This window comes from Hemitrygon akajei, chromosome 16 (genome assembly GCF_048418815.1).
Source record: "Hemitrygon akajei chromosome 16, sHemAka1.3, whole genome shotgun sequence".
In the NCBI taxonomy this organism is placed as follows: Eukaryota; Metazoa; Chordata; class Chondrichthyes; order Myliobatiformes; family Dasyatidae; genus Hemitrygon; species Hemitrygon akajei.
In genome coordinates, this window is record NC_133139.1 from 47,850,818 (window position 1) to 47,865,292 (window position 14,475).

General features: G+C 44.3%; 1 protein-coding gene across 4 annotated transcripts in view; it reads left to right on the top strand.

Moving 5' to 3' along the window:
• Positions 1-6,328, top strand: part of LOC140740027 (interleukin-27 subunit beta-like) — a 32,552-nt gene extending 26,224 nt beyond the window's left edge. For all 4 annotated transcript variants that reach the window (XM_073068823.1, XM_073068824.1, XM_073068825.1 and 1 more), the window contains 2 exons: positions 3,352-3,515; positions 6,023-6,328. In XM_073068823.1, coding sequence (XP_072924924.1) covers positions 3,352-3,515; positions 6,023-6,175 — 317 coding nt within the window. In that variant the 3' untranslated portion in view covers positions 6,176-6,328. The remainder of the gene's footprint in view (positions 1-3,351; positions 3,516-6,022) is intronic.
• The last annotated feature ends 8,147 nt before the right edge of the window (positions 6,329-14,475 follow it).

Sequence of the window (14,475 nt, forward strand, 5' to 3'; positions counted from 1 at the left end):
ACCTCGGGATTTGTTACTCAATTAATTTCACTGTGTGCACAGTACTGGGTCTGTGACTGGATCCCTGCTCCTGAGTCCTAACAGTACAATCTGGCCAGAATGGATCCAGCAGACCCCATTTGTCTGAGAGCTGCCCTGGAACAACAGGGAGTGACACTGGGGAGACAGCAGAACCAGCTGAACTCCGTGTTCAGGGCAGTGGAGTCGCTTTCTGCCAATGTAGCCGATCTTGTGGCCCAGACTCAGTCACTCTGGCTGTCCCAGAGCGCCCATCAACATTTTGTGACTGCATCTTTTGCCCCGCCCTCCACGTCCTCACATGCTCCTCCTGTCCAAGAGCCCCGTCTGCCTCCTCCAGAAAAGTACTCGGGTGAGCCTGGTACCTGCCGCTCTTTTCTTTCCCAGTACAACCTCATTTTTGAATTACAACCAACAACATTTCCGACTGATCGAGCCAAGGTACACCCAACAGTCCAACCGGGCGAGAGAATGGGGAACAGCCGTCTGGGAGGCAGGCTCCCCTTTCTGCATCAGTTTTCAGTTATTTTCTGAGGAGATCACTCCAAACATGGGAGAGAGGCAGCCCGTGAAATGCTGCACATGCATCAGGGGTGCAGATCTGTGTCAGATTCCACCATAGAATTTGCACCCTAGCCACCTCCAGCGGCTGGAACTCGGAGGCACAGTACGACACCTTCCTGAAGATGACAAAGATGAGCTGGTCACGCAGGACCTTCCTGCCACCTTTGAAGCCCTGGTGGATTTGGCCATCTGTATTGATGTTCACCTTCAGCAGCACCACAGAGGGAGGGGTTCCAGAGGGTGCCTGGGGGCACTGGGTAAGTTCCATGCTCCTCATCAGTCAACATTGCCCTGCCGTTTGCCCCCATCTACAATTCCCGTTCCAGAGCCTGACTGGTTGACTGTACCCGCCTGACGCCCATTGAAAGACAAAGGAGAGTCAGCACCTGTTCCTGTCTGTACGGTGGCCAAACAGACCACTTCATCTCCACCTGCCCAGTAAAAGCCAAGTGCTCACCAGTAGGACGAGGAGTACTAGCGAGCGTGACTCCTGTCCGGCCCTCCTTGACGCCACTCACTCTCGTACTTGCTTCTCTGGAGTGGGGCATCCAACGGCAAGCAGTCTGCATCTTGGTCGATTCTGCTGCGGAGGGGTGTTTTATCAATTCTGGTTTGGCTGCCCAGTGGCGGTTACCCACGTCTGCTCTCCATTCACCATTGGTGGCCAATGCCTTGAACAGTCAGAGACTGGCTAACATCACCCATGTCACTGCCCCAGTGAGTCTCAGTTTATCCAGCAACCATCATGAACAGTTAACCCTTTGTGTTATTGACTCTCCTCAAACTCCCATTGTCCTGGGCCATCTCTGGTTAGTCAGACACAACCCTCATATTGACTGGCTCAGTCGCAAGATTGTAGGCTGGAGCCCATTCTGTCACTCCCACTGCCTCCGACATGCTCAAGCATCAAGCTGACCGCCAGCACTCCAAGGCCTCACGTTACCGCCAGGGACAGCGTGTGTGGCCTTCAACCTGAGACCTGCCCCTCAAGTTGGATTCCTGCAAGCTCGCCCTTCACTTCATCGGCCCCTTTCCCATTGCTAAAGTCATCAGCCCTGCTGCCGTCTGTCTCACTCTCCACCGCATTCATCCCACCTTCCATGTGTTCAGCGTCAAGCCTTTCATGAGCCACTCCCTGTATCCTGTCCCTAAACCGCCTCCCCCCCCCCCGTCCCCACGGCTCATCAATGGGTCAGAGGCCTTTACGGTGTATCAACTGCTGGACATTTGTCGCTGGGGCCGTGGACTGGGAGGGTTACGGTGCTGAGGAGAGTTGCTGGGTCCCTGCTTGTAACATCCTGGACCCCCCATTCCCTCATCAGGGACTTTCATCACCAGCACCCAACTCTACCTGCCATGACATCAGGAGGCGTCAGTAGAGGTGGGATACTGTCAGTATCTCCAATTGAACTGCCTTTTTGTGTGTTTCCCCCATAGCTGTCAGTTGGTGGTTTTTTTATTGCCATGTGCTCTTGTTTGTTTTCACGCCCCATGTGGTCCTGTCCCTGCTCCTGCTCTGCTCCGGCCCCTGTATCACTGAATACTCCATTTCTCATTATTACCTGTGTTGCTGCCACCTGTGCCTCATTGTGCTCCACCTATCATCTGCCTCTCTGTTTATTGCTCAGTGTATTTCAGTCCTGTGTTTTCACCTGTTTGTTGCCAGATTGTGCCAGTGAGTTTTCCTGAGCCTTTCCAGCATTTGTATGTGTATTCTGTCTGTCTGAATATCGACTCTGCCTGTTCCCTGATTCTGGTCTTTGGATTTCTCTGGATGTTTTGATCTCTGCCTGAACTTTGACACTGACTTTGTTTGCATCTTGGGATTTGTTACTCAATTAATATTGAGATTGTGATTGGATCCCTGCTTCAGCATCCTGACACAAGATTAACTTTAGAAAGCAAAGTGTGATATTGGAACAATGTGCTTTGTAGACACAAAATCTGACGACAACACTTCAGTAAGCAAGTTCAAAACAGGTGACTAAGCGCACAATGGTTCAGCAGATAATGCGGCTGACTCCAGTGATCTGGGATTGATCCTGACATTGGGTACTGTCTGTATGGAGTCTGTGGGTTTTCCCTGACTGCTCTGATTTCCCTCCACATCCCAAGGACATGCCAGGTAATAACTGGCTACTATAAATTGCTTGTGTGTTGGAGGGACGGAGGGAGGGGGAGAGATGAGAAAACTAGGCTGAGGACAGGGTTGATGAGATTGAGCTGAAAGCTGTCACAGGCTTAATGGGTTGAATGGTTTCTTGTGTGTAATAAGGAAGTGAGAGAAAATGTAAGATACTGGGTGGGACACACATTCCTATACACTGGGATTACTTCCTAACCTGGTTAGAAAACCAGGATAAACTTCCTGTTTGTACTGGAGATATTTATGTTCACTGGGGATGGACATCAACATTTCTGTTTAATATCTTATCTGAATGACTGCACTCCTGGCAGTGTGGCAGTTCTGTGTTGTGAATATTCTATAATTCCAACACGGTTTATAAGGTTTTCAAATTCCAGGTGTCAGAGGCAATGCTAGTCTCCTCAAGGGTAATTATAAGGGGCATTAGGTATCTGTACGGTGAACAGCCTATATATTTCAGGTGTGTACAAAATCCATCTCAGAATTTCAAAGCATAAATTACTTTAACAGAACCCTATATGACAAATATTTCAAGCTAAGCAGAAGTTTTATTTATACTCAGTATTGTTACATCAAAGGGAATAGCTTTTGTCAAGAATCCTAAATATGTCTTTTACCCACAGTTAAACCGGACCCGCCTACTGAAGTCAGTCTTTCTCCAATAGCAAATCAGCAGAAGAAGCTGCTGCTACAGTGGAAGCCTCCTGCAACTTGGCCCAATCCCCAGCTCTTCCTGCTGAAGTACATCATAAAATACTGGAAAGCAGGATCCAACACACCCAGAATGGTAAAGGCAATGTTTTATGTCATTAGATAGATAATATGAGAAAGAGATAGCAAGGCAATGTCAATGACATCTACCTAAATGCCCAACAACACACTCCATTGAAATCTGTGTGATGGGAGCAGATCACTAGGGACAGAGGAAACAATTCAAAGATGTAGTCAAAACAGCCTTGAAGAAATGCACTATGGCCAATGATCCATGTGAAGCTTTGACACATAACCCTCAAAGTGTGGAAGAAGCATTGGGGACCATATAAAACCCAAGGCTGTGCATTGAGGTCACTCAAGAAACAGGCATTCATGACAGAATGAGAGAGTTGGTTGAGCAGACCTGTAGAAGATGTGTCGGCTCTAGGAAATCAGCAGCCCCCATTTAGAAGTTCTGAATAGACTATGAACAGATTCAGAAGAAATGTTGATATCCAGAAACGGGTAATACCTGGAATTAAAGTAAGGACTTCCTCACTGATATGTGCTGCTCACCTCTAGCTGTGATGATTGTTGTGGTCATTGAGGCAAAAACTCTCACACCGGGATGTCTATAGGATGGAGCTGGCATTGGTCATGACATCTCCCACTTTGTCTCCAGCTGTTGAATAAGGAAGCAGTTGTCCATTCCAATAATCCAGAGGCTTTGCAAGGATTGCAGGCATCCCCATCTGTAGCTACTGAATCATGCTGCTCTATGATTGCACATATGCATCCAGAAATGTCTTGCAACTAGAAAGGATTCTACTCCCTCTGTGCTGAGTGGTGCGGTGAGAATAGTTCTCCATGGTGGTATCCTGACCATCTGCTCAATTACCAGCATTACGATCACCACAACAGTGTGAAGGGTGGATACTGGGGGATGGTCTCTCTGGTAATGACATGACTCTTGATCCTATACACAAACAGCATGTGTAGGTAACCTGCTGAGTGAAACGTTCGACATAGCAACTCCAGTTTTCCAGTGTCCACACAACAGCTCCATTGTCTCAGCTACACTGCAGTGTCGGCAGAACAAGTCTCAATGGCCACAGTCAGTCCATTTTGGAAGAAACATCTCTAGCTCCATCACACTGAGTACCGGCACTCCCTATGGCTGCGTGCTAGATCCAGTTCAAATCGAATCAAGTTCACTGGTGACTCAGCATCATCGACAACGATGATGAGACAGCGTCCAGAGAGGAGCAGCAACTGGTAGAACGGTGCGAGCACAACATTTCGAGTCTCAACTTGGACAAGACCAAAGGAATAGTTGTGGGCTTTAAGCTGACAACTTCTCACTGCACATAGATAGCTCCTCAGAGGAGAAATTTAGGAGCACGAAGTTTCTGGAAAAGCACGTAACAGACAATCTTGCTTGGTCCCTCTTTGGTCAAGAAAGCACAGCAGCATCTCCACTTCCTGATTGAGGCAATTGATGCTCCCCACCACCCCCTCATCCTAACCAATTTTTTACAGGAGCACCACTGACCAGCTGCATTACTGCCTGGTACAGGAACTGAAAGCATCTGGCTACATCCCTGCAAAGGATAGTGAGGACTGCTGAGAGGATCACTGGGTTTTATCTTCCACCTATCCGAGATATTTATCAGGAGTGCTGCTTACGCAGGGCCCTTAGCATTGCCAATGATCCCACCATCTGTACAGCAATTTTTTGACCCTCTACCGTCAGGCAGGAGGCACAATGGCATGACAGTAGGACATAAACTGTTAGATTGAGAAATAGCTTCTTTCGCCCTGGCCGTAAGACTGCTGAACTCCCTGCCAACAATTGGGTCTCTTCATGTATGAAGTGCCATCAGCATAATGCTGCTCAATTTTTAACGTGTTGCAAGTGCTCCTTATTATTTGTTAATTTACTAGTGGTAATATTACTTTGTGTTATGTGTGTGAGGGCATGTGCTGTGTTGTGCACCTGGACCTGAGAGGAACGATGTTCTGTTTAGCAGTATACATGTGTATGGTTGAATAACAATAAATTGAACTTGAGTGTTCATGGTCAGCTACATGCTCCACATTCTCCACCGCAAGGATACTTCCTTTGTCAATAACTATACTTCAAGCACCTTCTGAGCAAGAAGAGGAGGAAGCCAAAGGAGGTGAGAGAACATAATGTAGCCTAAGCTAATCAGTGACAAATTCATGCAACGAAGCCATAGGCAGGGACAGTCCCAAACCCCATTCACCAATAGTCACCTGACCTGGCTTCCCTCTGTTAGCTGACCAACATAGTTACCGACTTCAGTGAATCAGTCTTTCTGTTCTGTCTTCCAACCCCCTCTGCCAGTTAAATTTGTCCCAACCCCACCCTATCTTGATTCCTTTTATCTTTGGATAGCAAATGATTAAATGTTATAGATCAATTTGTGGTAAGGCTGTAGCTTTGTGTAAGAATGCTCTCATGTCTCCATTATCTTCGTGTCAGTTTGTTATCGAGGATCTGGTAGTATTTATTCAGTTGGTCGTTACCCTATTTCTTATTTTAAACTTTGGATAAATTCATTATTTTGTGTCCCACAGATTGAGATCAGCAATCAAACCAGCTACACCTTGAGCGGCTTGCGATCCAGAGCCTTGTATTATGTAGCAGTTGCAGCAAAGGATTTTATCGACAACGGCCAACCCAGTGAGTGGAGCCCAACCGTCTCTGCACGGTTGTGGTCCAGAGGGTGATGTGGCTTTCCCTGAGTCTAAGTTTATTCTTGCTAGTAACTTGTTCATAATCACACCTACAGCCTGAAGGAACAGGTGTGCAGGCCTGAAGCATTTATGTAAAGAGTCTATACCTGTTGGAGCATCTGTTATTTGTGTAATAAACTTGTCAATATCCCAATATTGTTACCATGCTTGTGAATTAAATCCTTGTTTATTCCACAGAAGCACAGGCAGGGGATGTAATTGCGAAGGTTAGTGCACTTTGTCCTTCACAAACATCAGGACCTTCTATTTCACATATCAGAGTACTCCTGTAAAGATTCTGTCCAACCTGTGGCTCAGTTAATGTAGTCTGGCCTGTTTCAAAACCCTGCTGTTATCGAATGGTCATTTTGCATTATTTGTTCTCACCCTATCAAAGAGATTTTTCTTGTTCTACCCATTCCTTTCCCCCATCATCCCCATTTCTGAACACCCACCTATTGACGCTTTCCCAGTTCTGACAAAATGGCCCAATCCTGAAGAGTTAACTGTTTCTCTTTCTGCAGATGCTGCTCCACTACTGAGTTTCCAGCATTTCCTACTTCCATGTGAAAGAGCACCAGTCTCAGCACTGCCCACTGTCAATACAAAAATAAGTCGTTTATTCCCATTTTCTGTTTGGTCTCTATATATTCTAATAGAGTGGATTCTGGTTAATTGGGTCATCGGTTAATTGTGGTAGATGCTTATTTAGATAGATAGATAGATACTTTATTCATCCCCATGGGGAAATTCAACTTTTTTTCCAATGTCCCATACACTTGTTGTAGCAAAACTAATTACATACAATACTTAACTCAGTAAAATATGATAAAAATATGATATGCATCTAAATCACTATCTCAAAAAGCATTAATAATAGCTTTTAAAAAGTTCTTAAGTCCTGGCGGTAGAATGGTTTGGGACAATGCTTAAAGAACACAAACTAATCAAGAAAATAGGTAGGATTCTTTTTGTTTATTTGGGACACTATGCTGCCTGATTGGTACAGGAGACTGTTGCCGAACAGTTTATAACTATTATCAATCTAGTACATTTGTGTGGCACAACACTGTACTTAAAACAAACAATTTTTAAATAGTGTCAGTTTGTGTTCAAAAGTTTTTATCACTGATAGTTGGCAAGAAATAAGCAGTAAGACAATTCCAGCCTGTCTTGCTCACCACGGTTTCAATCATTTGGGGTTGGCAATGCCAGAAATGGCTGGGAGTGAAATTGAAACGATTTCACTACTTCAGCAAGTTAGGAACTATGAAGGATATTACAATGAAAGTGAAGATTTGGAGGGTGCAATCATTGAAACCATTATATGAGCAGTCCATTATCTGCACTAGATGTCTGAGCTGATTCTGTTGATTTAGTTAAACAAAAGAACTTGGCAGCATACACTGGATGAATTCTTCCATTGTTAACTACCTGGTACATGGTTTTATAGGTAATGTTGAGGTATTGGTATCGTTCTGATTGGTTCTGTATTTCATTTAAATACATAAATTGTTACTCAGTTTAAATGGTAGTTTGTCTTTTTTAATACCTTTTTTACTATTCTCATGAAACTTTGGTTAATTGGGGCAGCTGCTTAATTGAGCCAAAATGTACTGGTCCTGATGTGTCCCAATTAACCAGAATCCACCGTGTATGTCCCAATCTCCCGAGATCACAAGCAACAATTCTTGTGAGCACCTGATAAAATAACTTTCAAAATCCAAAGTTACCACCTGCTCTAGGATGCACATTCTGTTTTTATTTTGAATTTGCAGTTCTCTTGCTTTTCATTCACCCTTCATACCTGTGCAATTTAGTTTATTTTAAGAAGATAAGAAATAGGGGCAGGAATGTAGAGCATTCAGCCCTTGTTCTTTTTTTGCTTTTCAATGAGATCAACACACTTTCCTGCACCAGTCTCATATCCCCTCATTCCATTAATATCTAAAAATCTGAATGATATACTTGGTGAGCAAGTCTCTTGGGCAGGTAATTCGAAGCTGCTTATTCTTTGGATGTAGAAAGCTCTTGTCATCTCTGTTCTGATTGGTTAATCTTTATCTATTTACCTCTTTATAAGAATGATATACTGTTCTTGCAGTAGATGTAATGCAGGTTAAGGGAGATCTATTCTAGGCTTTAGGAGAGGTTTCACAATTTTGTTTGTGTTTTTGTGTTTATACCAATCTGCAGCTCCAGCTCAGCAACAACCCCCAAGTCTCTGGGAGGGGTGGGGAACCAATGGCACTGGTGCAATCTCACAAAGTTTGTTGGCACATGACATGCAGTGCTGCCCTTCACTTCTTTAAACCCATCCATAATAAAAAGTTACGTAATTATTGTCCGTACTGTCAAAAGATGCAGTGTATGATTTTGTTACAACCTGAGAGTAGTGAAATGTTTTTCCCGGAGATGGCTTGCGCCAGCTAGACAGTTGTGAGAACACTTGATATTGGATGATACATTCGGAGACCCTCGCAGAGATAGTATGCACATCAGTATTTGGATAGTAAATCGTTACAATAATAATACTACTAGGAAATAATGTTCTTCATTTGTTTCAATCTGTCTCTGTTATATTTCTATTAATAGTGAAATGAATATATGTAAATAAGCAACAGGGCTCATCCTTTTTCCCTAAATGTGTCCATAGTTATAGTTACTAGTTCATTAATCAATGATAAATCTGCTCAAAATAAACATGGCATGCAGGGAAACCTTTTAGAAGATCACCACTAATTTGCGTGCATGCTCTCAAAAAGCTTCACCACCCCTGCGCAAGGGTAAGTGGACCCCACTCAGAGTCATAGTATTATACAGCACAGGGACAGGCCGTTGAAGCGCCACTGACCAGCAAGCTCCCACTTACACTAATTCTACACCTACCCATTTTATTCTCACCACATTTTCTTCCGCTCCTCCCAGATTCTACCACTCATTCCACACCAGGGGCGATTTACCGTGGCCAATTAATTTCCTTCCATCCCAGACATTTGGGATGTGTGAAGAAACAGAGGTGCCCAAGGGAATCCCAAGTGGTCATAGGATGAGTATGTGAAAGCTACAGAGATGGGTCTAAGGTCAGGATTGATCCTGGGTCACCAGAGCTGTGAGACAATGGCTCTACCAACTGTGCCAATGAGTCACTTGGTTTTTGAGAATAACTTTCAGAATCTACTCCAGTTTTCACTCAGTAACTGAGTGAGTAGTGGATTGTTGCCAGTGCAATGACTCACTACGAACCGACCTAACTCTGATCAATCTCACTTAACATCTTTCATCTGCACTTGGATTGAGCATTACACAAGGATTGGCACATATGCACGTTCCATGTGGCTACTTAGTGCAAACAGAACCTGTGGCAGGAAGAGGCTGGTAGTGCCAACATTTGGACAGAACAGTGCAGATACCTGCCCCAGTCTGGAGAACAACAGTCTTCAATGCACAACACTGAAACAGTTGGCGCTATATAAAAGAAATTCAAGGCATGTTTTAGTTTGATTTGGGATTTAATAACAAGGGAGCTTGTTCTGTCTTCCAGACTGTGACCTGGAAATGCTTTATCCCACTGTGTCAAACCATTAGCCAAGGGTCTGTGGAACTTACAGAAATGCGACTGATCTCATCATGGGGCTGTAATTAATTTACCAACCCATGCATTTTTGGGATGTGGGAGGGGACTGGAGTAGCCAGGGGACATCTGCAAGGTTGCAGGGAGGATGAGTAAACTCCACAAAGAGTGAACCAGAGGTTGGGTTTGAACCTGGATCTCTGGTGCTCTAACTGCTCACCGTGGCTTATAGTGAGGCCACTATAGAAGCAAATCTTCCATTTTAAATATAACCTTTCCATGGAGGACATTCTCCTCATTTCCACAGGCAATGTGATGGATGCCCTGTCTCACAAAAGCCTTTGTGCTGCCAGTGAGGTGAACCTCAGCAGCTCATGTGTGGGACATTCAGGAGGCACAAGCTATAGGGGTAGTATTAAGCCATCCATCCCAATGAATTCTGCTTCACATTCAATCAGGCCTGATCAGTCTCCTGCCTTCTCTCTGTAATCCCTGTTCCCTTAGCAATTACAGTACAACCTATCAATCTTTGTCTTAAATACACCCAATGACTTGACCACCCCAGCCTCTGTGACAATAAATTCCGTGGATTCACTACCATTTGGCTGAGAAAATTACTTCTTATCTCAGTTTTACAGGGACATCCCTTTTTTCTGAGACTGTTCCCTTGGATCCTAGATCCTCCTGCTAATGGGAACATTCTTTCCACCTCAACTCTGTCCAGGCATTTCAGTAATTAGTAGGTTTCAATAAGATCCCCCCTCATTCTTCCAAACTCCATCGAATACAGGCTCAGAGACATCAATTGCTCCTCCTAATTCAAGTCTTTCTTCCCAGGATTGTTCTTGTGAACTTCCTCTGAACCCACTCCAGGACCAGCATATTTTTCCTTAGTAAAAGGGCCCAAAATTGCACACAATATTCCAAATGTAGTCTGACCAATACCTGAAAAAGCCACAGCAGTACATCCTTGCTCTTATATTCTAGTACTTTCAAACTGAGCACTAATGTTCTTGTGGAGATGAGGGAGTGTCTACACAATATATATGCTACATACTGGTTTCTGATCTGAACAAAATTTCTCATTCTTTCACTGGACTGACAGTCTCAGTATTAGTGTTTGGAATACAAATTGCCGGGGATTTGTTTTGGTTAAAAAAAGGTGTATGCCTACTGCTCTCATCTTAACTGTTAATAGGCATGGAACAGGGTAAAAGCATCTCGCGTTTGAGGTGACTTTGTGGTCAAGTTTCTGAGGACAGATGAATGGACGGGTAGTGTTGAGGACGCAGTTTTATACAACTTTGGGTTGGCAACATTTGGAGTTGCGTGTGCTGTTCTGGTAGCCCCATTACAGAAAAGATTTGAAAAGTTTGGAGAGGGTGCAGGTGCATTTCACCAAAACGCTGCCTAGGTAAGAGGATACTACTTGAACAAATTTGGATAGTTTTCTCTGGAGTGCTGGAGGCTGAGACGAGACCTGATAAATGTACGTAAAATTATCAGAGGCTGAAGTATAACAGATAATCGGTCTTTTTCTTTTTCCCAGGGTGAAATGTTAAAAACTAGGGGGCATTGGTTTCAGGTGAGAGAAGGAAAGTGTAAGATTGATGTGTGGGGCATGGTTTTTTTACACAGAGACTATTAGGGTGCCTGAAGCGCTCTGCCAGGGGAGGTATTTCAGTAAATCCTTTGAATCCAATCCTCATTATCTAAATAGCACTTGGTCACCATGTAACACAACTTCAAACCTCCTAAAAGAGAAAGTACTGTATTTGCTTTGCTCAAGAATAGTAACACACTGAATACAGTCAGTGTGACAGCTGCTCTGCACTCGTCTTTATGGATTCTTGCAAACAATACACCTCAGTATTAAACCAAGACAGCTGAATGATGAGCAGGAAAGGTTTCAGATTAAAATTCACGTTCCATGCTTGGTACAGGCTTCCTGCTGAGACATTGGAGAGCAGTTCCCCAGGGACTGGTGTTGGGAACAAATTACAAATGATCTGAATTTAGCAACTGAAATCAAATCTCTTCATTTCCAAAAGTACCAAACTGGAAGAGGGAGTGGGATCAGAGACAGGAAGTACAGAATGCGATCATCACAAAATAAATGAAGTAGATTGAGGACAGATGAGATTTACTGCAGATTATTCTAACATGCTACACATGGAAATAGAAGGAGAGGAGAGCCAGCGAACTGCATCTATGAAGAGTGAATTAAGTTGAAAGGGACATAAGGAGTTAACAAGTCTCGCAGTGCAGATCAGGAAACAGTAAATTGGATGATTACATAGTAAGAGATCAAAGTGCGTGGGATCCAGGGCAAATTTCACAGAAGTACTAACCCCCCCCCCCCCCCCACCTCTTCCTGTACTCAGGATACAAAGGAAATTCTAAGTAATGTGGAAGGAAGTGAAGATCAGGAGGGTGGATCTGCTGTCACAACTAATCCTTGTTTTTTAAGTGGGCTCTGCTTGCAGCCAACAGCTCTTTGCAGCAGAGTCTGTAGGTCTGAGGTGTCATTCCTGGGATTCACCAGAAGGATCCCATGAGTAATGTCTGTTGGTCCTCTGTGGTTTTTGCCCATGTTGATTCTAAGCACTGGATCAGATCCTGTTCACTACTGTGAGAGGTCACTCATTCTGTCTAGTGGCCAAACAGAATGAAGGGATTCCCCTTCCTGGACCTGCCACTGAGTGGATATTCCAGGTGCCATGGCCTGCCATGCTACATTCCAGCAATCTGGTGAAATTCAATGTGGGTTTACATTGTGGATATTGGTCTAAAGGGCTCCTTCTTATCTGAGCTGTACAAACGTCAAAATTTCAAATCTGCATCGATCAGCACAGCTACAGGCCCAACCTTGCCCATTACCCTGGTCAGCTCCTCTTCGTTACCGTAGGGAAGGACCTTGTAGTCAAAGGTGAAAGTGACATGATTCAATTCTGAGTATTTGCAAAATGCCTTGGCCTGTGTGAAAGAGAACTGATGGAGATGTACAGGGAGCAGGTGATCAGCAGTTGAGATGAGTGTTTGGTGTGGCTCAGAGGAACTGCTTGTGATACCTCATGAGGGCCAGCTTTAGGCCAATTCTTCACTCTGCCATTTGAGGACTGTTGGACGTACTATCTTATGGTTAAGAAGCTCAACCCAGGGCTGACCTCTCCTGTCAGGTGATGCGAGCAGAATGTGGAAATCTCACTGCACTATATAATTTCAATACCTGCAGCCAATGGGATAAATTTTGTGGAAAACATAGCAGGCATTTATGCACAGCAAGCTCCCGCAAACAGCAATGATAACTTATTTCAGTACTGTGGGCTGGAGGTGGATTACTTTTGATAGAACACAAAGGAAAACTCTTTTAGCCATTTTCCAAATAGTACCTTGGGTATCTTACATTCATCTGAGAGGGCAGACTGATCCCCCTCTCCAACACTGGGACTCCCAGTCACTGCTGCCCCCAGAGTACACCACACAGGCACAACATCCTCACTCAGGAGAGAGGGTGCCTCCTGTTCTTCCATGGCTGAGAGGAGGAGGTTGACTCTGGATCCATGAGCTACCCTCAGCCCCTTCCCAGAGATAGTGCTATTTCCCAAATGGCAGGTGTGCACACACACAACCTCATTTTAGCATCACATCCCACAGTCACACCACACCCAAAATGCTAAAGTGTGGTGACACTCCCTCTGGCACATCCCAAGCCACTGATCATCCCACTCACACAAACACTAGGAGTCCTGCCATGCCTGCCAAATTCCCTGTGTAAATATGGCTGGAAGATTGTTGCTGTACTTTGAATTGGACTGATGATGTACAAGTTTGATCCATTATATATTTATTCCCATGAGAGGAACAATACAATGGTTGGCAAATAAGAGTTTGAACATTACTTTAATCTTTCTCAGGACCTGCTAAAGTACTGTATTAACATTTGAATATATTTAACTCATTTATTGTTACAGAGTCATACAGGACAAAAGTATACCCTTATTCGGTAATGATAATGGACTGGGAATGCAGATATACTCCACCTTACCTGTGTAGTGATAGGTTAACGCTGCTTTGATTCCTCCGCTTTTAAAGATATACTTAAAGGCATTTGAAGGCCATTCACCACTATAACCAAATGTCCTGTAACCAATGACATAGTCAACCAAATTCTGTGCGCTCAAGGGAATCAACCTACTGGTCCTCTTAAACAACGGAGATCACGGAGAATGCCCGGCAGGTACCGCAACCCCTCCCCAGTAGGTGGTGGCTGAGAAAGGAGCAGCGGTACTCCAGAGGCCACAATCAGCTGTGACAAGCTTCGAGAGAATCTGTAAACCCAGGTACTGGCCATAGAGATCGTGAGGCGATGCGAGGGAGAACAGTCTAGTGGAAAGGGGAAGGGCGGATGAATTATTATCGTCACATGACAGTGAAAGACTTGCCTTGCGGTCAAGATGGATTGAGTGCACTGAGGTAGAACAAGGTATTTAAGAGTAGTTATAACAGAAGTAATGGATGGATCAGCAGGGTTCAAATTGCAACGAATCGCCCCACGTGGGCACCATCTTGTAGATGTGAATGCAGAGAAGGTGTAAGGGCTGGAGAGTGGAGAGTGTTACTCCCTTGTGCAGAGAATGATATGTTGGGATAACCTTGTGGTGTAAAAGATTTTAGAAACATTGAGAAAGGATGAATTGGTTTGAGACCTGAAGGAAAA